The following is a 24,500-nucleotide window of genomic DNA, read 5'->3' as shown; positions in this document are numbered from 1 at the left end:
TTAGAGAAACTAATTGCTTGTGAAACTGGCTCTTTTACTCAATGTTAGAACTATCATATGGGAAAACACCATCATTTTCTTAATGACTGTAAAAATAAAAAAGCTGAGATAATTCTGTAATTTATGGGTACTAGTAAATGGACCTCAGAATAATGAGAAGGATCTAAAATGATTATAAAACTTGATAGTCTTTTCATCTTGCCCTATGACTTGTCCATTGATATCCCCTCAATTTTAAACGTTTTCCTGTGTTGTTTTAAAAGGTGTTTATATTTTCCATCTCTTCGCCCCCCTTTATTTATTTACTTATTTGTCATTCAAAAAAAAAATTTGCTTGTTGGTTATTCGTATTTGTGGAAACTCACAAATAAATTCAGCTGTATTATAATGCCTGTTTCTTGAAATTTCAGCTCTAACAGATAGACAGGAAAGCGCACTGATTGAAATAATGCTTTGTACAATTCGGCAAGCAGCTGAATGTCATCCTCCGGTGGGAAGAGGAACAGGGAAAAGGGTAGGAGCCAAAAACCTACTTATGTAGACATGTGGAAGTGGCTTTGTGGGGACAGTGTGGGGAGAAGGAGACACTCATAGGCTGTTGCTGCTGAAGGGACTGAGTTCAGAAATTGAGTTTATTACCACAGCCTCCAGTGTCTAACAGCCATGCTTTGTTCACTTGTTCATGACTTTGGCACATAATTAATATTGTTTGGGCTACTGTCTTTGGTTTTGCTATTAAAAGTACTACAAAATTGATTTTAAAAGAAGGTTGGAAAAAAGACCAAATGCATTATGTGAAGAAACTATAAAGCTATTTTCAATTTTAAAAAACACAATAAGAGAGAAGGGTGTATATTCCATAGGCTCTTTGGAAGGACCACAGTTCAACCAATTGGCTTTCTTTCTGATTATATGAAGTTTAGGCAGCCTTCTTTTACTGAGACATTAAGGTGGGAAGGGAACTGCTTTCAAGACTTGTGCAGCTGTTGGTGCACAAGTCTTGCTTGTTCCAACAAGCAAGAACAACAAGCAAGGCCAACAAGCTGTTGGTCTGTACCTGTGTAGGTACAGACTGAACGTTTACTCAGATATGAAGATCAGATTGGCATATGAATTGAACAAATATTAATCATTAAAAATTGTAAACAAGCTGGAAAAATTGCTGTTCTTTGCTAATCAAGAAAAACATTCTGATCAGTGTTTTGTTGCAAGGAAGGTAAACCTTTTGTCTGGATTGTCAGTTCTGTTTTGAGCATAATCTCAATAGTTTTAGGTGCAACTCTTAATTGCATTTTCTGAGTGCTGAAAATTTTTATATTGACCTTTTTTCATTGATATTTTATAGTGATGTTAGAAAGTTGTAGTTGTAAAATTCTCACAATACCAATAATTTAGGTTCTGACAGCGAAGGAAAAGAAAACCCAGTTGGATGACAGGACAAAAATTACAGAACTTTTTGCAGTGGCACTTCCACAGTTGTTAGCAAAGGTAAGTTTAATTCCATTTCTTGCTGATAAGATGCTGTTAAAATGTTCAAAAAAAAGTATTATTTCTGTAATTAACTATATGGCTTACACAAGTTTTCATTTTTTCCTACGAGTCTTTATTTATGTTTGATTGTTCTGTGATGAATTGTGTGATATTATATCCAAGATTATTTTCATTTGAACTCTTTATTTTTTCCTTGTCAATTTTGCAGTATTCTGTAGATGCTGAAAAAGTCACCAACTTGTTGCAGTTGCCACAGTACTTTGATTTGGAAATTTATACAACAGGGCGGCTAGAAAAGGTAAGGTAACATCCCTTAAAAGAAAAGGTGGGGTGGGGTGGATGGGGAAAGGGACACATGACAACAGAATTTAGACTTCCTCATTGGAATTTCAGTTGCTATTGTAAGTGCCACTTTTTTCATTAAGTGTAACTTGCTCTATCAAAACCCTCGTTGAGGGTACGACCTGAACATAGGTGTCTGGCTGCTGTTCTTACCTTTAGAAGACCTGTTTTGGCCAGTTGTAACAGAGAATCTCATCAGGTAGATTAACTTAATGTAGAAGCGTTTATTGTTGTGTTAGGGTCGCGTTTGAGGTATGCTGTTTGATAGAGAAAGCTTATAGTGATGGCTTGCTAAGTCTTCTTTTTCTGATCACTGAAGCCAGTAAATCACAATCTTCATTGCATGAAAAAGTGGAAAACCACCAGATGCAAATTACGTGGTTACTGCTCTGTTTATCAGCTGTGGTAACGAAGCTGGTGTAAGCTGTTCTTGTGTGTTTTCTCCTTCTAAGACGCACTAACTTGCTGCATTGTGAAGCAAGTAGCTGGAAATGATTAGGGTAAAATAGTAATAAAATATTTAGTTGACAGTATAGCCTAGAGGGCAGTTGAGTGACTTGGGGCGAGGAGAGGCAACAACTGAAGTTGGTTTCAGTACTAACACTTAACATGAAACTAGTTCTCCACTTATACAGCTTTTAAGACCATGTATAAATGTTTTTGTGGGTTGGCTTCTGTGTCATTTATCTATCATTTCAAATTTAAGTGTTAGATAAGCCCATGCCGACAACTGCAAATTTTTAATAACTCTTTAAAAAATAGATTGAATTTTCAGTCTTTGACAAGCTCCTACTTAATTTTAACTCACTGTTAATTTACCCCAAAGTATCACCAGGTTTCTAGAACTGTTTTGTATTCTGTATCATAGCTTTAAAAAAAAAAAAAAAGTAATAAATTGAATTTTAAAACTCCCTGTGTTTTATCAATTATTAAAAGCGTGTGTGTTTTTTTTTTTCACCTTGTTGTTCTTGTAGCATTTGGATGCCTTACTGCGACAAATCCGGGATATTGTGGAGAAGCACACAGACATAGATGTTTTGGAAGCCTGTTCAAAAACATACCATGCTCTCTGTAATGAAGAGTTCACAATCTTTAACAGGGTTGATATTGCAAGAAGTCAGTTAATAGATGAATTGGCAGACAAGTTTAATCGACTTCTTGAAGACTTCCTGCAAGAGGTATTTTAATGTGCAAGATCAACTTTTTCTGCCCTTGTAAATATTTCCAGCATGGTTTTCTGACTTGCGAAATTCTGAGGTCAAGCATAATAATACAGCAGTATCATTGCTGTGATTGTGACTGTTTCTTTACATCAGGACAGTGATTCTTTAGCCTCTTTTTGGACAAGTATTTTTTGGGGAATTTGAGATAAATTTCAGATAAGCTATGAAATTGTTTGAATTTTCCATCTTTGTTATAAATATTGTAATTTTGAGAGATGTAGCATTGTAGTTCTGCTAGGATTCTCAGATGTACTAATGTTGCCAGTCTTGCCTGTGATTGATCTTTTATCAACAACAATGTGCAAAATCTCTGGAAAACACTTTCCATCCTTGAATGTATTCTGTAGGTTAAAAATAATTTTATTCCTATTCTTTGCTGCTTGAGACAAAGAACTTCCTGGTATGTTATTTAACTTGATTAGGTTCCTCTGATATTGAGACATTCATATGGGACATTCAGACAAAACTTGTTTCCCTTCCTCCTTATCTGTGAAAAGGAGCACGAGAAGCATCTTGTTGGTAACTTCTTTGTCCACGCCTCTTGGCAGCAGACTTATTTGGTCATGCTTTGCTCCTCTTGCTTCCTTCCAATGAGCCTCTTCAGGCTCATTGGCCTGAAATCACTGATTGTATGTGGGCCAAATAGGAAATATGCCTAGTAATCATTTAGTTCCCTATTTGTGAGGAAGGGAAAAAAAAAAAAAGAATGAGGGTTAAAGCAAGGAAATGAAATGTCTAGCTGACTAGAAGGAAAATGACAACTACTCTGGTAGAATTGTTAAACTCCATAGTGCTTTGGTCACGTGCCACCACAGAACAGGAAAATGTGTGGCAGTTGCAGTGTGACTGATACACCAGTACTTGCATATAGCTGGTTTACTGAGGGGGGGTGGGGGTTCTGTGACCTCAGATGGCTTATCCTGTGTACCTAAATAGATACCATTTTGCACCTTTTCTTTGTACTGCTTTTCTCTTTCCAAGTACAAATTTGTCAGGCCCTGTGGGACCATCAGAACTTCCTTTACCCCTCTTAGAGACTTAGGTCTGTGATTAAAGATTGAGGTACTGACCTGTCTAGTCCAGTATCTATTGTCTGACAGTGGCCTCTGCTGGATTCTTTAGAGAAAATTGAAACACTTACATCATACACAGAAATCTAGGCTGCTTGAATACATTCTTCCTTCCTCCAGCATTCCTCACCATATTTTTCCTTGTGCTGCTGTGTTATATCTAGATATGAAAGCTGATTGCCTTTTCAGCAGTTTGGGGCATGCAATGCATTACTTTCTCTTTCAACCCCCTTCACATCTTCTAAAAACAAATATGTCATTGATAAATAATTTAGATAAAGTTATTTTTGCCCTTTTTCCCCCCTTTTCTTTGTGACTTCTTACAATGTGGCTTTTAAATAGGGGGAGGAACCTGATGAAGATGATGCTTATCAGGTCTTGTCAACACTGAAGAGAATCACTGCTTTCCACAAGTAAGTAGGCTTCTGCATGTAACCGTCAGGGTTTGTGTTGTATGATTTGTTTTTGTAGTAGTTTGTGTTTTGTTTTTAAAATGTTAGAGCTATAAAATTTTATGGAACTTAGTTTCAGTGAGAATGGTGGAGTGTTGTGCAGAACATGGCACATCTCTTGAACATATAAGGAGATACACACAAAACTGAAGTCTTCTGTTTTGGTTTGGGGGGGGGGGTTGTGTGTGTATATATGCACATACAAATATATATTTAAAAAAAAAATGTGAAGCTTTTGGTAGTTGTTAACATTGAATTTCAGAAGTGGTGTTTCTTTTATATCTCTGTTTCATTTCTAATGCTTCTAGTGCTCACGACCTATCAAGATGGGACTTGTTTGGCTGCAACTACAAGTTATTGAAAACTGGCATCGAAAATGGAGACATGCCAGAACAGGTTTGTAGCTAAAATCTGCTCTCTAGGTACAACAGTAAATAGCTTTTGTTGCTTCTATTGGCCTTTTTTAATTTATTTATTTTTTCTTTTTGATTTCAGATTGTTATTCATGCACTGCAGTGCACTCATTATGTAATCCTTTGGCAGCTAGCAAAAATTACTGAAAGCAGTTCCACGAAGGTATGCCTTGTTCCAGATGTGTTAGTAAACAAATGTTTGTATGTACCTGCAGTGTCATTAAACAGGAAATGTGATGGAATCAATTAAAACTCAAAAAAAAAATTTATATGTATACCTTTTGAAAGCTACATTCCTAAGAAATTCTTCAGAATTCATCATTTTAACAATGAAGTGCTTGACTTTTAAATCATAATATTTCCCTAAATTGTTATGTTTATTATTGACACACACATTAAGTTGAAAGAATCTTAAGTAATTGAATATATCTGTTTTAATCATGGAAGACAAACCTCTGGCAAATGTCATTTTTCTAATTTTACTTCTTTAAAAATCTCAGAGAAGGGATTGCAGTTTCTTATGTCCATGGAATTAACATGCTGTAGGTATCTGTCATAGTTTACTGAAGGGAAAAGGACTCAATTTGCAATCGATGAATTGTATTATATTTTTTTAAATTAATAGATTAGCAATTAATTATTACAATGAGTTTGTTTTAATGTGAGGATGTATACATTTTTGCCTTTTTTTCTTTGTTTCTGGGTATGGTGTGTGGGCTTTAATATATCATAGGAGTAGAGAAGTGTGATATGTAACTTGTGCTTTTTTTTTTTTAATAACAGAGAACACCTATATGAGATCATAGTGTCTTCTCTTTATATTTTTAATCATATTATGACTTCATTAATTCAGTGAGTAATTGCGGCCTTTCTGACTCAGTCATAGAGTCTGAAATTCTGCTAAATGCAAAATTCTTGAACACGTGCTGGTCAACTAGTTCATCATCTTGCTTTTAACAATTACTAAAAACAGAATATCAGATACAAAGTGCATACATAGATCATTGAGAACTATTTATGTGAGTGAAGGATTTGGAAGATTTATTAGCTTATTCTTTTAAGGGGAAGCAGCAGTCTGAGTTTTTGGTAGCAATGATTAAGACTTTATCACAAATCTGACTGTAGAAGCTGAACTAAATATTGAAAAGTTAGGTTAGAAATGAAGATTAACTTAGCTATTGTGCAGTAAAATGTAATTCGTAATACTTTCCAACAGGAATGAAAATAACTTACTTGGAAAAAATAGTCCTTTATTAATACTATTCCTGCTCCATTATAATAGTATTTGGTAAATTAAGGCTTTTACAGTTGTGGTTGAGAAGTTAGACCTGTTTTATTATATTTAACTGCTTGAGTGCTGCCAAATATATACCAGGTATGTACAGAAGTTCCATTGACTTAGGTTCAAAAGAATTTGACACACAGAACCAGAAGTGACAGGAATGTACTGTGCCTAAAGATCGTTGTTCCATAACAAAAATTAAATTCTAGCCCTGTGCTGTCTGTGAACAGGTTGACTAAGTAAGAGAATTGGCTTCACGATACAGGCTGTTGAAAGTAATAAATATCAAATTAATTATACATATATATTTAAATTTAAAAGAATAATTCTCTAGAAAAGGAAGAACGTATTATTGTGTGTAGTTCTCTTGAGATTGGTATAGCAATCTGAATGGTAAATGTTCAGAGAAAACCTTGTATGTAGTGAAAGCGTTCTAAAAACATATTATATTTAAACTCTGTACAGTCATAGCCGATAAGTGGCTGTTGCTTTTGTGACTCCTGTTGAGATTAAATGATGCATTGTACCAGTGTGCTACCTGTTTTCTTGAAGGGAGAGACTTGTTTTGTTTTAGATTACTTGGATAGTTTTTACATTTCTCAGGGGTATTTCTTTGTCTGGCCTGACAATAATTTGTAATCGGACTTCCCCAGTTCTACATGAACTAGAATCTTTGCATATTTTGTTGAGTAACTAGAAGATAGGACACCAAATATGCTATGCAGATGGTTTTTGTATCAGTTTGATATTTTATTTGCTCAGTAATTTACTTTGCTGGAAGTCATTGAAAATTTTTGAAGCTACTTTTAAAATTACTTATTTTTTAGAGAAAAGGGGAAGAAAACCTCAACTCCTATCTGATGCTTTGCTTTATCTCCAAGCAGTGAAATAAAAGTATACTACGTAGCTGTGTCTGGTTTAGCTACACAGCTACCTAAAATCTGTACTTAGGGCTGAAAATACAGATATTTTAAAAAGAAAATGCTTTGTGCACTGTTTTTTTGTTGTTACTATTTATTTTTAATAATTCTGCCAATTTCATCCCAACTTCCATTTCTATTGTAATACACAGGATGACAAAATTGAGGAAATTGCTCCTTGCTAATTTTGTTTGTAATAGTGAATTTAACTAATGCAGTGGACTTTGATTCGCATCTACGTATGAGGTCTGTGGTGGATAGCTCTGAAAATGCATGCACTGTATATGAATATGAAATGGAAAAGCTGAACAGTTACATGGAATCTTTCTCTTTAAAGGAGGATCTTCTACGTCTGAAGAAGCAGATGAGAGTGTTCTGTCAAATCTGTCAACACTACCTGACCAATGTAAACACTGCTGTTAAGGAACAGGTTAGTGATTGTTGTTTATCCTTATAGTCTTCTAATATTATACTTCTAAAGAAGTGTCAAATACTAGCAAAAGGAACTATTCAAGTTTATGTGAAGATGTGGGATAAGTGTCTTGGATGCTTAGGCTTAATGCCCTTTGAGTCTCCTGTGTACACTGTGTTTTTGTATATGTGCCCTTTTAAGTAATGTAGGTGGGATTTCAAAACCAATTTGAACTTGAATCTTTCTAGTAATTTTAGGCAGCATAAATGATTTGAAGGTTTTTTGTTTTTTTTTTTTTTCAATTGTTCTTGTTACTTTATTTAAACAATGGGCAGGTGCACTGTAGAAGCATTACAACTTGTATGTTAGGTTGGAGAGTTACATCTCAAACTCTTAGTTGTCATGTCACACACCTCCAGTGGAGCTGCTTGTGGATTTGTAGACAGAGTTGGAAGGGATGGGAACAGTTATATAGAAGATGCAGGTTATTTATTTTTCAGAGTGCTTTTACATTGCCAGGTTTCCACTATTATATATATGTAACAAAGCACTCAAGACCCATGAAGAAAACAACCTTCCTCTCCCATTGTTGTAAACACATGGGGACATACATGGTCAATTTTACTCTTCCTTTTTGGTATGTTGCTGCATACAGAGTATGTTCCTCACTTCAGAACCCTAGGATTTTGTGCATCTCTGGATCAAGAAAAAAGATGAGTAGTTAGTGTGTGTGTGTGTTAATGAAAACACATATATGCACTGTAACCTGAGGGATTTCATTGTTGGGAAGAGGCATTCATTCTTCTTGGTCGCCTTTCAGTACACATACGCACTGGTGAATTGTTAACAGCATTGGTTTGAGGTGCTTGGAGACTACTCTAGCAAGTGCTTGGAAGCCTCAGCAGTGATGTACTGCTCAGGTTGTGATCGGAGCTTCAGATCTAAGGAGTTAGGGCATTGAGTAAAGCTTCAGATTTGACTAGAGTTCCAGTGAATTGCATTCTGATGACCTATTCGTCTTACCAATTTTGTAGTCAGTCCCTCATGTAGTTGTTCCTTGTGGCTGAGAGTTTTAGCTGAAACCAAGTCCTTAGATAATTCAAACGTAAAATATATAGGCATTTAGTCCATGTCAGGAATGCCTGGTATCTCAGGTAGGAGACACAAGTCCTGGCTTTTTTAAAGCAAATACAGGCATGAAGGTTTTGGGATTTTTTTTCTTGCTTTTTGAACTGAGATATCTTGGGAAATGCTTGCCTTGAGTTCTGAGGGTAACTGTGTCAGCTGTAGGGGCTGGGTCTCTTCCAGTCTGTGTTGAAATAGTCCTTCAGCCAGGACATTTGTATGGATTTCAGGATCCACTGAAGAGCACTGGTAACTGATGGCAGGATTAATTCAAAGTAAATGCCATAAAAACCTTTAGAATGCTAAAACAAGATTAAAAACAAACAAACAAAAAGTCTAGCATTTCTCTATGAAGAAGGACCAAACTATCTTCTATAGGTGTACTTTTAACTTAAACAAATAGAAAGCCCAGGAGTGTTTTTGCTATAAAAGGTGATTAAAAAAAGAACCTTGAGCTTGTAGTTGAATATCTAGTCCACTTAGTCATACAATTGCAGGTTTTGCAACTCTTGCTATAACAAGAATCTTGTTATAAGTTCTTCCTTGAACTGCTTAAGCATGTTTTAAGTCTGAGAGTTAATTAGTATCAAAGTCATAAGGTGCAATGTTTGAAAGTATGACAAAAATCACTGAAGCTCTGAGTAGGTCTATTCAAAAATCTACTCTTAGTTTCAGGCGTGTGCCCTAGAAACAAATTGCCTCAGTCACGTAGGGCACATAGGTGTTTTCCCATTCTAATCTGCTGGAAGGTTACTTCAAGAGGAGCGTATGTATTTCCATGACCATGAAAATGATAGCATTTCCTTTGAGGAGTTTGAGAACTGATGTTTACACTAAAATACTTAAATACCCTAAAATTCGTAAATACTACCAAGAGATTACGGTGAAAACGATGAGGTGCAGCATTAAGCAATGTATTGTCCAGTTAGTTTAAAGAATGTCTGTCTAGGTACTGTTGTATTCAGACTTCTTGTGGTTGTAGTACAGACATTGAAATCTGATGTCATTGAAATCTGATGTAGACGTGTTTGCCAGCATAGTGAAGAGGTGGTTGTTTTTTTGGGAGCAAGACAGACCTTAGGATCTGAAGGGATTGAATATCCTCAGCCATGCTATGTGTTTTCCAGATGTGATCAAAACAATTAAAAAAGTGGAATGTTCTATGGCTGGTGACTGCAGAGTTCTCTAGTATCTTCATGTGGCATCCTTCAAGCAGAATTTGAGAGTTTCATGCTCTTCGTGTTTCATTCTTAAAATATTTTTTATATTTAGTTGGCTACATTTGTGCAGCATTTTTATTTAGAGAGTCATACAGCAACCTCATGTAAGAAGCTATTCACATTTATGTTCCAGTTGGCCTGTCGTGTTGATTAGGACTTAAGAGGCACCATCATACATTGGGCTTTAAATACTTAGCTCAGTGAAAATGTTATTCTGTATTTAAATAAATTAAAATCCAGTTACCAAGCAAATATTTATTAAGGCTTCTTTTTAATAGGCTTTCACAATTCTGTGTGACGTGTTGATGATCTTCAGCCATCAGATTATGACAGGAGGACGTGATATGTTGGAACCTCTTGTTTACACTCCTGATTCTTCATTACAATCTGAACTACTCAGTTTTATTTTAGATCATGTCTTCATTGATCAGGATGATGATAATAATAGTGCAGGTTTGTGCAAAACTTACGTTTATTTTATGTTGTTTGCCTTCTAGCTAATACATTTGTTTGCCTGTGGTATTTTGTGCCTTTATTTTTTTTTTCCCTTCTAGCAATGAGAAATGTGCATGAGCAAAGAGGTAGGTTTGTGGTTGTTTGTTTGTTTTTTTTTTGTTTGTTTGTTTGTTTTTGTTTTTTTTAATGTCAGCAGCCACTTAAAGCCCTTTATGGTTTGGGGACATGTAGGGTAATTATGATGAAGGTTTGTTTTCATAGGCACAAATATTATATATCTCAGGAAGAGAGACTTGTCAGTGGTCAATAAAGTGCATTGCTGTCAGAATTGAAATTTCATTTTTCTAAACCCTGACCACTAGCCCGCATCATTGTATACAATACTTAAACTTGAAGTGTTTAAACCCGACAGTTTTCATCTTCCATACTCATTGCAGATGGACAGCAGGATGATGAAGCTAGCAAAATTGAAGCATTGCACAAAAGAAGAAATCTACTTGCAGCTTTCTGTAAACTCATTGTATATACTGTGGTGGAAATGAATACTGCTGCAGACATTTTCAAGCAATATATGAAGGTAAGTCAGAAGGCTAGTGGTTATACTTAGTAGAAGCATTAGAATACAGTAGCTGTGGATTTTTTTATTGTTATTTATTTTGTTCCTTGTGAGATAGCTGATTTGAAATATGAAGCCTACAAAACTCTGTATCAGCAGAAGGGCTGTTAAAGTTCTCTCTCCATAAGAGGGGGGAAAATAGCTGAGAGGGTTTCACAGTTCCTGTATAGTGGGGGAGCAGGAAGAAAACCTGATAATTGTTTTTACTTTGTTTCTAATAACTTTATTTTCTTAAGGATATCTGGTTGATGGTATATTTTCACCTCAGCTTTAAGTTTCAGGCTTTTTAAGAAATCTCACACAGGTTGACTTGGCATCTAGCCTTATCAAATAATTTCAGCTTAAGTTTTGTAGAAGAGAAGAAAATTGTTTTGCAAGTTTCCTTCATTTCTCCTAGAAAAAAACATGTTCCTTGTATCTGCTGCTAGTTTTGTTAAATATAAAATCCCTTGCCACCTGGGATTCACAGCTGCACAATAATGAGTTCATTTTGTGAACATGTTAAAAACTTGCTTCTTGATGATTACATTTAAAAAATAAAAATTCAGGCAGCCTGCTTTTGTATGAGTGCCCTTTATTTATATTCTGAATCACTAAATAACTACTTAGTACTGTATTAAACTTCAACTACTTTTGAAACTGAACTGGCAGCTGTCTCCATTGGAAAAATTATGATTATGAAGTTGTCCATAAGAGCTTAGTTTAAACAGAAAATAGAAAACTCCCCATCAGAGATTAGATTCTAATCTTGTACCCTGAAGGGGTGAATATGTGCTATTAATAAGTGTGTCAGGGCCTTCAAGATAAATAGCTCGTTCTGCCTCTAAAGTAATATTGATGACATTAAACAAGAAGGAAAATAAATGGAAATACTGTTTTTTGAGGTATTTTAGGATACAATTTTGATGGTGTAAGCATAAGCATTGTCAGTTTTTTCAGTGTGTCTGATTTTTTCTTTCAAGTATCATGACATAGATGTAATTTTCTGAAGAATTCGATAGTTATGTTTTCAACTAAAATGGAAAGTTAACCTACTTTGTTTGGATTTTTCCTAGTACTACAACGACTATGGTGATATTATTAAAGAAACAATGAGTAAAACAAGACAGATAGACAAAATCCAGTGTGCTAAAACACTTATTCTTAGCTTGCAACAGGTAAGAATGATTTACAGTCTTCTAAGCATGAAGTTCCATGCAGTAAATCATGTGCTGTTGTTTAATAGCTAGTGTGAGGTATTAATGAAAAAGCTCTTATGAAAGGTAGGTTTGAAAACAAACAATTACTTAGACCAGTTGTGAGTTTGTTTTTCAGTATTTCTGAATGTTTGGTAGTTGCTTCACCTATCTTTGAAATTAAAATATTTTAGTGCTCTCTTCAGTAAATGAGCTTGTCTGTGTGCAGACCTTATGAATTCAGTCAGGAGTTGGATTCGTCTGCTCACATGAGCCATCTGCATAAATCTTACAGGATTGAGGAGAATCAGACCAGTAAAGCACATCTCTGCAAACCACTTCAATTTAACATAGATGTGTGCTACTGTTGAAAGGAAAATGTATCTCAATTTGTCCTCTCTCTCCACCCCTTTATGTCAGTACTGGAGTTCATACAGCTTACATGTATCTGGTTGTGAACTAACCAGAAAAAATCCTTAGTGAAGCCCCTAAGACGGTTTATCCATCTGGATATTATTGCCAGTACAAGAGGAGGATGATACCTTTCCTTTTGATAGCAGTGTGACATTAACTAGCTGATGGAACTACAGCACAAAATATGCAGCTGAAGGCTAGGGTCTCCTTTTACTGATTCTGCTGACTTTTCACTAGAGTTTGCAAGTATTTGTGATGCCAGGAAAATTCTGTCCTTGTTAATCTTTTCTGTCTCATGAACAGCCTGCCCCATATATTTTAAAGGGCAGACAGAAAATGGATGTAATATGTGAAATTGCGCACATAATAGGAAGGCAGTTACATAAGCCTAATAAAACTACAAGAATAGTAACACAAGGGGACCCAAGTATTGATAAATATCCAAAAACAAACAAACCACGACCAATGGGGGAAGAGGGGCACACGTGAAAGCCAAATCTCCTTAAATTTAAACGTGAACTAGCATGTTTCTATGAAAACTAAAAACAGAAACCAAGCAGACAAGGAATACTAGAAGTAACAAGGGATAAAGGGATTAACTAAGTTGGAGTGAGCTGCACCAGCTTAAAAGGAAGGATGCAGCTGTGGGCCAAAGTGTGTCTATAAATGCAAGTTAATGTGTATAGCCTGACTGAACCTGGTTTTGGTTTATTCTGTTACATGGGTGGGGGAAGGATGCGTGTATTGCACAAAACTAGAAGATAATAGAAAAATAATCTGTTGAAGAGAATTACAGACAAATTGAGTAGGGTGTTGAAATAACTGATCTAAAAAAAAAAAAATTATAAAGTTCAGAGCATTCAAGTTTGCTGGCTGTTGATAAAGAGTTGATTTTGATCCTCAGTGGCAGAGCTTCTGGTGGCTTTGGCAACTTCCCTGAAGACATGTTTCCATTTTAGAATTTCTTTTGTGTATTTTCCAAATACAAATACAACAAAATTAGTTATATAGGAGTAGTAGTTTGGCAAACTGTAATAATAAAGACCAGGTGAGAATTTACTGCATTTATTTTTTCTCTGTTAGTATACACATCAGGGAATCTTACTCATTTTCAGTATTCTCAACTCTGGGACATCCCACTTAAGGAAGTGCTGAAATCTGTAGTCCAACATAGTTTGACGCATTCCTTGAAGTGTACATATTGTCCAAGCTTAAACATACAGACCCTTCAAGAGTAGCTTTAACTTCCTGATCATAAACTTGTATCATTTTGGATTGTTGATTTAAGAAATAAAGCTGTAAAACACATTTTGCTGAAACTGAATTATGTGCTGTTTGGTCTAAAATTTGTCATGATCTTTTAATAAATGAAAATCTTTTTTTTTTTTCTTTTTTTTTTTTTTTTTTCATTTCATACAGCTTTTCAATGAAATGATTCAAGAAAATGGTTATAATTTTGATAGATCATCACCGACATTCAGTGGCATAAAGGAACTTGCTCGACGTTTTGCTTTAACGTTTGGACTGGATCAGTTGAAAACAAGAGAAGCTATTGCTATGTTACACAAGTAATTGTGTGCTTTGTGTTACTGCTATTTTTGTAGCACTTCTCGACTAACATCATTAAAATGTCTTTTCAGTCTTTCAAAACTAGTTTAATATAAACTGCATCAGCACTAAAGAAATTCATTTTAGTTATAACCCATTTATAAGTTAGGAGGTGACCGTGTCTTTGTTCCTGAATTAAACCCAAATGTTAAATCATGTTTTTCTTTAGCATCATTGTATAAGCCTGTAAATGATAAGCAGTGTTGATGCTGTCACCATAAAAAAGCATTTTAATGTACATAACAGTAAGAACAGATCCATTTAATTACGATCTTTGCCACCTGCAGAAAACTTGAAACATGAGTTAGAAACATTAGGATAAAAAGTGTGTCCATGAACACAATTCATTCGTAATTTGAACACTTTTTTGCTAGGACATGGAAACACTGAATGGTTGCTCCCTTGAAATAGGGGAAAGGTGTTTAGTTTTGATAGCTTCTAGTGCTGATAACTTATTCCTTAGTTTATGCCTTACGTAAATGAATTTTTAACTTTTCCTTAGGGATGGCATAGAATTTGCATTTAAGGAGCCTAATCCACAAGGTGAGAGCCACCCACCATTAAATTTGGCATTTCTTGATATTCTGAGTGAGTTTTCCTCCAAACTTCTCAGACAAGACAAAAGAACAGTGTAAGTATTTTCTTTACATTTTCTTTTCATTACAAATATTAATGATGCTAATATCTATTTGAATATGTATGTATGTGTATTACATTCACCCAGAATGGAATCTCTGGCACTTAAATGTAACTTTACAGTGATGTAGTCAAGCATAGTCATAAAGGGTAAATTGTATTGATCCTTGTTTCCTCATTCTATGGTGAATGAACAGAAATCATATTCTGAATTTGTTATCGGTTGGTTTTGTTAACTAGGTGGGGAGCTTTGGGTGTTATATTGAATAGTTATTTATCTTGACATGTTAACATCATGTTACAGATGTCTTGCATCTTTCTAATTTTTTTTCTTCCATTTAAAGGTACGTGTACTTGGAGAAGTTTATGACCTTCCAGATGTCTCTACGAAGAGAAGATGTGTGGCTTCCTCTCATGTCCTACCGAAACTCTTTATTAGCTGGTGGGGATGATGATACAATGTCAGTAATTAGTGGAATCAGCAGTCGAGGATCTACAGTAAGAAATAAGAAAACAAAGCCAGCAACAGGGAAACGGAAAGTACCTGAAGGTAGAACTTCTCTCATTTTAAAACTTACTAGAGTAGATACTCAGAAGCTACATTTGTTGATCCCTATTTCTTAGCTTGAGAGAATTTGTGTGCTTTAATGTATATCTTTAGATAGGATAACTTTGTGTGCATGCCTGTGTTTAGTGGAAAAACTGTTCATCCGAGGAGTCTGAATAATGTACCACTGAGGCACAAAAGGAAGTAATGGGCACTACACTGTGCTAACTTACAGAAAATAAAAGCATTTTAAATAGTCTAGCCAGTGGTTACGAATTAAGGCCTTTTGGGGGTCACATGTAAGAATTTGTGGTGAAAAGTAAAACTGATTCTCAGGAAGTACATTTGTTTAAATTGTTTAAACATTCAATTTTAGACTAGTTTGAAAAAGTTTCTTAATACCCAGTGTTTTCTTCTAGCTGAAGAAAGCAGCAGTAGTGACAGTATGTGGATGAACAGGGAGCAAACAATGCACACACCAGTCATGATGCAGACACCTCAACTTACTTCCACAATAATGAGGGAGCCCAAGAGATTGCGACCTGAAGAGAGTTATATGGGTGTCTATCCTATGCAGCCTGAACACCACCAAGCTCCGCTTGATTACAAGTACGTAAATGAGTAGGTCTGCATTGTGCTAGTTCATACACAAAAACAGTTCATGTTTAAAATAGAATAATGGTCTTTTTAAGCACGCAAGTAACGTGGATGTTGGCTCAAAGGCAACAGGAAGAAGCCGCACGACAACAACAGGAGAGGGCAGCGATGAACTACGTCAAGCTGAGAACCAACTTGCAACATGCTATGTGAGTGAGAGTGAAATGTTACTACGGGGAGGGATTGGGAAGCATATGTTAAATGCAATACTATTCCTATATTTTTTAAGAGGGATACATGTTCTAATTCTTCGGTAGTATTATTTTTTTGTGAAAGTGCATGCTGATGCATTTAGCATAATATATTCACGTGATCTGATTTCTGTCTTATTTTTTAACTTAAGAAAAATTAGCAGTAGTGAGCTTTGTAATAAAGAGAACTGGGTGTGTTGAACCAACTGCTGTCTGTGGCAGATACATATAGTCAGTGCAACATGCAAAGCACCTTTATTATGTATTCTCAACTGCAGAATCCTTTTTAGAAAAGAACATTAAAATTACTTTAAAAGTAGGTGTTCCATGTGTGAAGTGAAGTTTAAGCTCAGAAGTTTATTTTTACTGTTTCATTCTCCTTTTACTTCTGAGTTTAGATTTCAGGATCTTTTTTATTTAAAAAAATATATACTCATTTTAAAGAAACTGCTGTCTTCAGCATTTCTGTGATCAATAAGGTTTTTGTCTAACCTAAAATTAACATAAAAATTGAGATGAATCCTGTAGTACTGGATGTCCAGTTGTGTATGTTGATTGTCATGAAAAGCTTATGTAGAACTTCTCAACCCAAACAGACACTCCTAGTTGCCTTGTCATAAGGCAGGCAAGAAAAACTAAAATCCATATTCTATTTAGGTGGCAAACCTATGACCTTTCTATGTAGGGCATGAATATTTTCATGGAAATCATTGGATTGGGTGTAGTTTTTATCTGCCTATCAGTTCCTACAGCACCTCAGAATACCAATTAGGAGAAGTCCCACAAAGTTCCTTAAGTTGATTAAGTCATTCTCCCCTACTCTCTTAGAATATTCTAGCTCATCGAATACTTCTTTTAATAGTAGTTAACACATTTATTGAATTATTTAATTTCTGTGTAATGGAACTATCATTTGTTGGCAGTTCATTAGTGAACATAAATTTGTTAAATATTCAGATAAAACGTAACTTGATCTAGTGCTAAATAATATGCGCTTTTTTTTTTTTTTTCAAATTCAGTCGGCGTGGCACAAGTCTAATGGAAGATGATGAAGAGCCAATTGTTGAAGACGTGATGATGTCATCAGAAGGGCGAATTGAAGATCTCAATGAAGGCATGGATTTTGACACCATGGACATAGACCTAGTAAGAAACTTCCTTGTCCTTTCAGTCAATTTTGGGTTTGTATTGCTGCTTTCAAGTAGGATATTTGAATCAATTTTTAATTTCGGTGAAACAGAAAACAATTCATGTTGATCTCTACATTCTTAAATGGCTGTGCCACTACGTATATACATATCTTTTTTTTCCAAAGTGCCATACTAAAGACAAACGTGCTTCAATAAGGATGTATGAAAATATGTGTCCCATAAATTCTTATCCCTTGAAACTTCAGCTTCATTTATTATAGTTTAAAATTTCAGTGTGTCTGTTCTGAAATTACTATTAATGTGTTTATTTGCTTGCTTTTTGTAGCCACCGTCAAAGAACAGGAGAGAAAGAACGGAACTAAAACCAGATTTCTTTGACCCTGCTTCAATCATGGATGAATCGGTAGGTTAACGTACGTAAGAGGAAAATAATCAGTCTTACTTCAAATTTTAAATGGAAAGAATGCAATCTTTAGGCTGTCTTGAGTAGCCCATTATGGCAGATTGAGTCAATGAAATGCTTTATGCTGTAATTCAGCTTTATAAATTCTAAGATAGTTGATGTTCTTTGCAAATTTACAGGGTTTTTGTTCTTAATATTTACATGTAGTTATGTAAAAATCAAAAGCCTTTAAATCTGAGAAGGTACACTTCTAGTATGGAAAAGAGTATTGCGGACGTTGGTAGCAAAGAGCATAAAAATAAAATAAAAATCTGTGCATACACTATATTAAAGCAAGTTTCCTGTTGTGATGAACTCAGTTGATTCTAGTGACATTACCGATTGTCAGTGTTGGATGATTTGTTTTTTTATAAATTTCCATATTAACTTTTATTTATAAGTAAGATAATAGAGAATATAGATCATAGAGACAATACAGATCTATGTTTATAGAGATGAGAGGTATTTTTTCTTTCCATATATAGTTTTAGGTCCAAAACATCCGAAGTCTGTAGTTTCTGCTTGCAGTTGCCCTTTTTATCCGACTTCATAAATCTGCAGTCTCTATTCTCTTTTAAAAAACTGCATGAGGGATTCCTTCTGTCTTGAACCACTTGTAATGTATGCAGCCATTTTTGACCTTGTGTAGCTGGTACAAAATTACACTGGAAATAACAAGCTGCAGCAACCCAGCAGAGGACAGTACAACAAGGCTTCCTGGGAATCTTGGACAGCTTGGTGGAATTTGGAAGACGATTACATATTTTTACAGTATTGTTGCAGCGCGAATCTGTTCTTGTTATGAGAGAGAAAAAAAGTCTTAATACTGTTTTAAATGCAAATCCATATATTTTGTGCCAGTAGGCCTTTGTTTCTAGTACTAATGAATCAGATTAGGTTGTGCATCTGGCTGTTGTGTATTCTGTTCTTGAAGTAACACCTAGAAAGTATATCACCAGTTTTCTAACTTTGTTTTAAAATAGTTCTTCCTTCCTTTTCTTAATTTTAGTTCATTGATCTGTGAAATACCAGTCATTTTTATTCTGATGACTCTGAAAATTTGGTCCTCTACAGGTGCATCTCACTGATTTTTCAGAAACCTTTCAGCTTTTCAGTTTCAAAAAGCTAGTTATGAATCTTTTCACTCTGCTTACTGTTAGCTAGTTTTCTTTCCTATTACTTTATTTCTCATTCTTGTTACCATCCTTGCCACGTGAGCCTAGGATTTGCTAGGCACTCCTTAGCTGCAGTTTGGGAGTATCACCACATGATGGCAGCTGGTTACAGTCACATTGCTCTGCAAGATTTTGGAGTCAATTCTGAGAGACTATCAGTGTCCTGCCTCCATGTGCCAGGAGAAGAAGCTATAGTCTGTTTCTCTGCAAGGAGGGAGAAGTGGCACGCTTTAAATAAGTTGGTATGGTGAAGGGGGCATTATCTAGCAAACCTTTCTCCCAGTAAGGACACGGCAAGGGTGATTTCTGCAGGAATACAGAAAACAGCTGCATCACAGAGAGCTGCCCCTTAGCATAAACTCCACCTAAATGAATGTAACTGCCTAAGTGGGAAAGTTCTATTAATAATTTAAGAGACAGCATTAAATTGTCTTAAAGCAGAGCTAAAAGTCACTGGGTATTTAAAATGTTTATAAACCAACCAACACACAAATCATAAATGCAAAAAAACCTTCTTTGAGTAAAGTTACTTTATTTTATTAATATAATTTGTTTGAGGTCCATCGTTCCTGGAGTTGTGGCGCTTGTTTCTAATACACGTAGACAAAATATATGAAATTTATTCAGATACACATAGTTTATGATCAGAATTTTAGCCCATCCTTTATTTTGGTGTCCATTACTGGTGCCAGAGGCAGCTGTGCTGGGCACAACTTTGTAGTGCACTAACTGTCAGAGGCAGGCAGTGCACTACATTTGTATGATGCATCTGAAGTGAATTTAATGCCAAGAACAGTAAAAATTGGTTTGGAAACAGATAAAATTGAACAGCAGTGTTAAGATTCAGGAGAATTAAGTCTCTCATGTCTCTTTCTGGTTTAGGGAGTTCTATAAAAGGTAGGACAGTCACAAGATGTGGAATCTTCCTTTTTGGCCTATCAGTGATGATACATGCTTTCATTGGCATAGAAAATCGTATGGCTTGTCCCCACATGGGAATGGAAACTGATTCTTCATTTGAGGAAAGCTTTTTCTTCACTTAATCACATAGTCTCCTGAAGGACAGTACTTTATTTATTTTTTTTTCTGCTTACTGTTTGATTTGTTTTCTATTCTCTTTCTGATAGAAATCACGTATTCTATACAAAACATTATGTTTGTGTCCTGGCTTGCTGCTGCAAGATGACCTTTTGTTTTTATGAGCACAAGCATGGCAGCAGTCAGTGTGTGTATAGAGTATTTTATCTCAGGCTTAGTTGCTAGAAACTGCACACTTGATTACAGGTTAAGGCCTATAGAATCACCATTGTCAAAGAATTCTAGGTTAGGCAACTAATTTTAAATGATTTTGCAATTATCTAAAATAATTAAAGCACAGTCTTTAACACATTCCTTCTGGATCTAGTTAATTTCAGGTGTGGAAAAACATTTTCTAATGAATGAGGAGCCCTTTTCATATTATTACATGAATTAGAAGTGTGGTGAATTTGGTTTGGAGGAAAAAAACAAAACTTACAATGCCTTAACATATTTTGAAGTGTCTTAATCTTAAATCATATATTAATTGCTTTGTTTTTGTTAAATGTGTAGTAGACTACGAATTGACACCATTTCTAACTTTCTTTTTAGGTTCTTGGGGTGTCAATGTTTTAATACCAGAGCAGCAAATAAATCAGTGGTGAAGTCATTTTCTAAGTGGAAGAGGAAGTTTTTCAATACAAAATTGTGGTAGATACAGTGAAATTCTGAACAGATTTTTCTCTAAGGAGAATGACATGCTTTCAAGATCAAGTGCATTGAAGGGGCAGTTTTGTTTGCCTGAAAAAAAAGAAATGTAAAGGACAAGTAAACAATTTGAGGATAAGCTACACTTTTTTGTTGGAAAAATCAATATTTTATTTATGTGCTATCAGTTCATTTCCAGATCATAAGGAAGTATTCCCTCTTAGTTTTAATCTAACAGTCTGAGAGGTGTTTGGTACAGATTTGAGCCCCTCTCTTTACACATTTGCTGGCTATACTAAATAATCATGAGCTGTGCTGGATTGCTGTTTACATCCATGAAGTGAATTGATAGGTGGATTGATTTTCTTACAGTGATAGAACCAGAAGAGCGTCAGTATTTTCAATTAAATGCAAACTTCAGCAACAGAAGGTTTGTATTAATTAATCATGAAAAAAATATGTAAAGCAGAATTGTAACAGCTTTTTTTTTTTTTTATCTAAAACACTTCTATTCCAAAAACTTCATGCTAGACTTCTCAGAAAGGTCCAGAAACTATGAAGTACCAGAAAGTAACAGTCATGCTTGCCCATTTCCAACCCTGAAAGTTTGCTTGTCCTTTAAGAAAAATGTAATGTTGTGAAATTCCTTCCAGTAGTGCCACTGTATTTTGTCTCCAAATAAAAGAAGCTTATTGTAGTATGTTTGCAGAAAAATTCTAAACAAAAATTATACAGCTTATTAGAGTGTGGGAATAGGGATCTAAATTTTAAATAAAATTATATATATATATAAATTGGTGCTGATTTTATAATTGCGCAGTTTGTTTAGTTTTTTCTTACTTTTAAATTCCAACTTAAAATTATGAGGTTTCAGAAATATATTGAAAGTTTAACAATGTTTAAAAATAGAAGAGCATGAGAATTCATGCTTTAAAAATGATTTTTAAATTTGTATTTTATATTGTTTTATCTATCTGTCTTTGCAAGCAGTCTTCAGGTTAAAGATACTTCTAACAGGTTACAGTACATTTCCTCTGTATGTAAATTAGATTGGATAATAGAAATTCATAAACAACCCATAATATTCTTTGAAAGCTAAGCTTTAAACTTCATTTTGTGTCCATTCACAAATAAATTAAATTTGGTCTAAAACAGAAAGTGGATCTATGCCATTTTGACATCGACTCATTTTGCAAGGCTTAGGCAGCTAGACATCATTTTAAAGGAAATATTAACTTATATTACATATGTATATTTTTTGTCAGTTGTCTCTCAGTTCTTGAGGTATATTATTTTAATCATTCCATGCCTTAATATGCTTGCAATACAAGAATCTCCCCAAATGGGTGAACACAAAAAGGCTTCCTGTTTTTAGACTCAGAAATTAAACATTCGGCTGTGGTAGCCAAAAACCATAGATTATCTAAAGGATCATGATAAAATATAATTATTTTACTAAGTCATGGGGTAACAACAAACTCAAAACTAGATCTGCCTAACTCATTTTACATAAATAAATACTCATGTCTAAAAGTACTGCCTATATTGTTTTTCACACCACTGCATTTAATAGAACTGCTGAGAGGACTGTATATATGATTTTAAACTTAAGTTGATTTTCTTACTCTTGAAGGAGTGTTTCTTTGTGAAAGCAGTTCTTACAGCTTTGTTTTCAACCAGCTAAAAATGTTTTATATATTTACCTTAACCTGTTGTCCTCCACATTCTATTGTCCTAATTGTACTGTTTTCTGATTTGTATTTATGTCTTGAGACAGTAACTTTTTGAATAAAAATAAACCTACAGTATGTTGTATGTTTGATCTTTTTAAATCGGGGATGGGGAGGACAGTGAAGAAAGGGTTATGAATAATGCAAATGTTATGTTTATAGAAATCAAAATCTTTTTCCATGTCTTTTAAGTGTTTGTCTCAGAGTTGAGATAATGTATGGAAAACTGCACTGTTTTATATTTGTAATAAATTGTACAAGTTTTTAAAATGTGAATAAAGCACTAATTGGGTTAATAATTTAAAGTAGAAAAGTTATGCAATCATGATTGTTTCAAATATGCTTTAATTTGAGTTAAACCTGTTAAAAGAATTAGTGTAAATACAGAGTGAGCTTTTCAAGAGGTTAGTTACCTTCAAATAAAATTTTTAAAATTTGTATAGAACTTTTACATGCCAAGAAATCAATGGTTAATTATTTTTGTGTTACCTTTTTTAAAGGTGTATCAATAACTTAACTTTTATCAGAAATTATGCAGACTGCTTTTGATCCTGATATTGGAGGTACTGTATGTAGTCAAATCAGGCTGTTTGGTAACATCAGTTGCAATCATTGAATGTGTACACTACTTTCCATTCCTTTATCATACACCTGATAAGCATACTAAGCTTAATTGGCAAAACAGCAAGGTAATGGTGGGGGGGGAAATCTTGGCAAGTTTCTTTGCCTCCCATCTCACATCCCCATAGCTGCTGTGCAGCTCTGGCTATATATTGAAAACTCCTTTCTGTTACAAGCCTTTAAAGGAGTCATGTAAAAATCTTACAGGTAGTTTTTCTAATTCTTGCTAGTGCAACTCGGGATGGGGTTTTCCATTTCCTTACTACAAATGTTCGTTCCTGTCTATAAATTTTGTTGATCAATAATATCTTGTGGAAAATGGTTTTAGTATGTCTAGTTTTTATCACAAGAAAAGTATCTTCACAATTCAATGTAAAATTTGTTCTAGTTGGACTCCTTTGGTGCAGATTGCCCATAAATGAAAGAAATACAATTTTTGAAAGGATATGTGAGGGGGAAAAAAAAAAAAAGAAAAACAACAACAAAAAAACACTTAAACAGAAGCAAAGGCTGTCCTCTAGTTTACCAAAGAGGCCACAGAGAAGGTTTTGACACAATGAAATTCAAAGGAATAGTCCTTAGATGTTCTGTTTAAAAAAATATATTTCCTGATATTAAATAACCAAAGAAAATATGTAAGAGGCTAATGATTGCTGCTGGGTTTTGTTTTTTCCCCCTTTGGATGGTGTGTTGTTGATTCATATAGCTTGTTAGGGCAGGTAAATCCCTTTCTTCTCAAAGTTCTGTTTAACTAGATAATAGCCAATTTAAATATATTATCTTCTCTGTTTTCCAGATTGCTTATGTGTATATTCATCTTAGCACAAAACTTCAGGGTGTCAGTTCTGTTAACTTCCCACTCATAAAATATTTGCTTGAGATGGTTCAATTGATGATAGTGTTTTTGCTGCTTTTCAACCTATAGCTACTTGATTTTTTTTTTTTTTTTCTTTTTTTGGCCTGCATAATGTCATGGGCTAGTTCCTTTGAAGCTTTTGTCAAGCCTGTTATTTTTTCAGAATTCTTCACTAAAATACAAATTGGTCGGTTCCTTAAAAAATATACTAATTCCTGTTTAAATGTTTTGACTGCTTTAGCTTTAATCAATTTATGATACTGAAATACAACTTATGATACTGAAATTACATTTCATTACATCATTGTACATTACTGTAAGTGGTCTATAGTACTGAGATTGTTTAATTTCTGGTATTTATTGGCATTCGAAAGGGGTCCTGCCTTTAGAGGAGAAAGATGTTAAAGTCTTGAAAAACAAAGTAACATAGGACATCAATAAAAAAAAGTTTCTATTAAAACACACACACACACACACACCCAATACAAGTCAATAGTGTGTCATTTTCCTTCCTGTCTTCAACTGCTTTATTGTTCTGTTTTTTGTTGCT

The 24,500-nt window shown here is 34.6% G+C and overlaps 1 protein-coding gene across 5 annotated transcripts in view; it reads left to right on the top strand.

Annotated features, from left to right (window-relative positions):
- STAG2 (STAG2 cohesin complex component) overlaps positions 1-22,551 on the top strand; it is a 75,245-nt gene extending 52,694 nt beyond the window's left edge. For 2 of the 5 annotated variants that reach the window (XM_082770620.1, XM_082770621.1), the window contains 19 exons: positions 411-514; positions 1,396-1,488; positions 1,700-1,789; positions 2,808-3,011; positions 4,469-4,539; positions 4,887-4,974; positions 5,074-5,154; positions 7,531-7,623; positions 10,229-10,403; positions 10,844-10,983; positions 12,078-12,179; positions 14,031-14,179; positions 14,722-14,850; positions 15,200-15,405; positions 15,822-16,011; positions 16,095-16,208; positions 17,270-17,396; positions 17,727-17,804; positions 18,493-22,551. In XM_082770620.1, coding sequence (XP_082626746.1) covers positions 411-514; positions 1,396-1,488; positions 1,700-1,789; positions 2,808-3,011; positions 4,469-4,539; positions 4,887-4,974; positions 5,074-5,154; positions 7,531-7,623; positions 10,229-10,403; positions 10,844-10,983; positions 12,078-12,179; positions 14,031-14,179; positions 14,722-14,850; positions 15,200-15,405; positions 15,822-16,011; positions 16,095-16,208; positions 17,270-17,396; positions 17,727-17,804; positions 18,493-18,648 — 2,390 coding nt within the window. In that variant the 3' untranslated portion in view covers positions 18,649-22,551. The other 3 variants (XM_082770622.1, XM_082770623.1, XM_082770624.1) reach the window with 3 other exon arrangements.
- Positions 22,552-24,500: the final 1,949 nt, after the last annotated feature.

Source organism: Aythya marila (genome assembly GCF_965140915.1).
Source record: "Aythya marila genome assembly, chromosome: 13".
Lineage (NCBI taxonomy): Eukaryota > Metazoa > Chordata > Aves > Anseriformes > Anatidae > Aythya > Aythya marila.
This window is presented reverse-complemented; position numbering and strand designations above follow the sequence as displayed.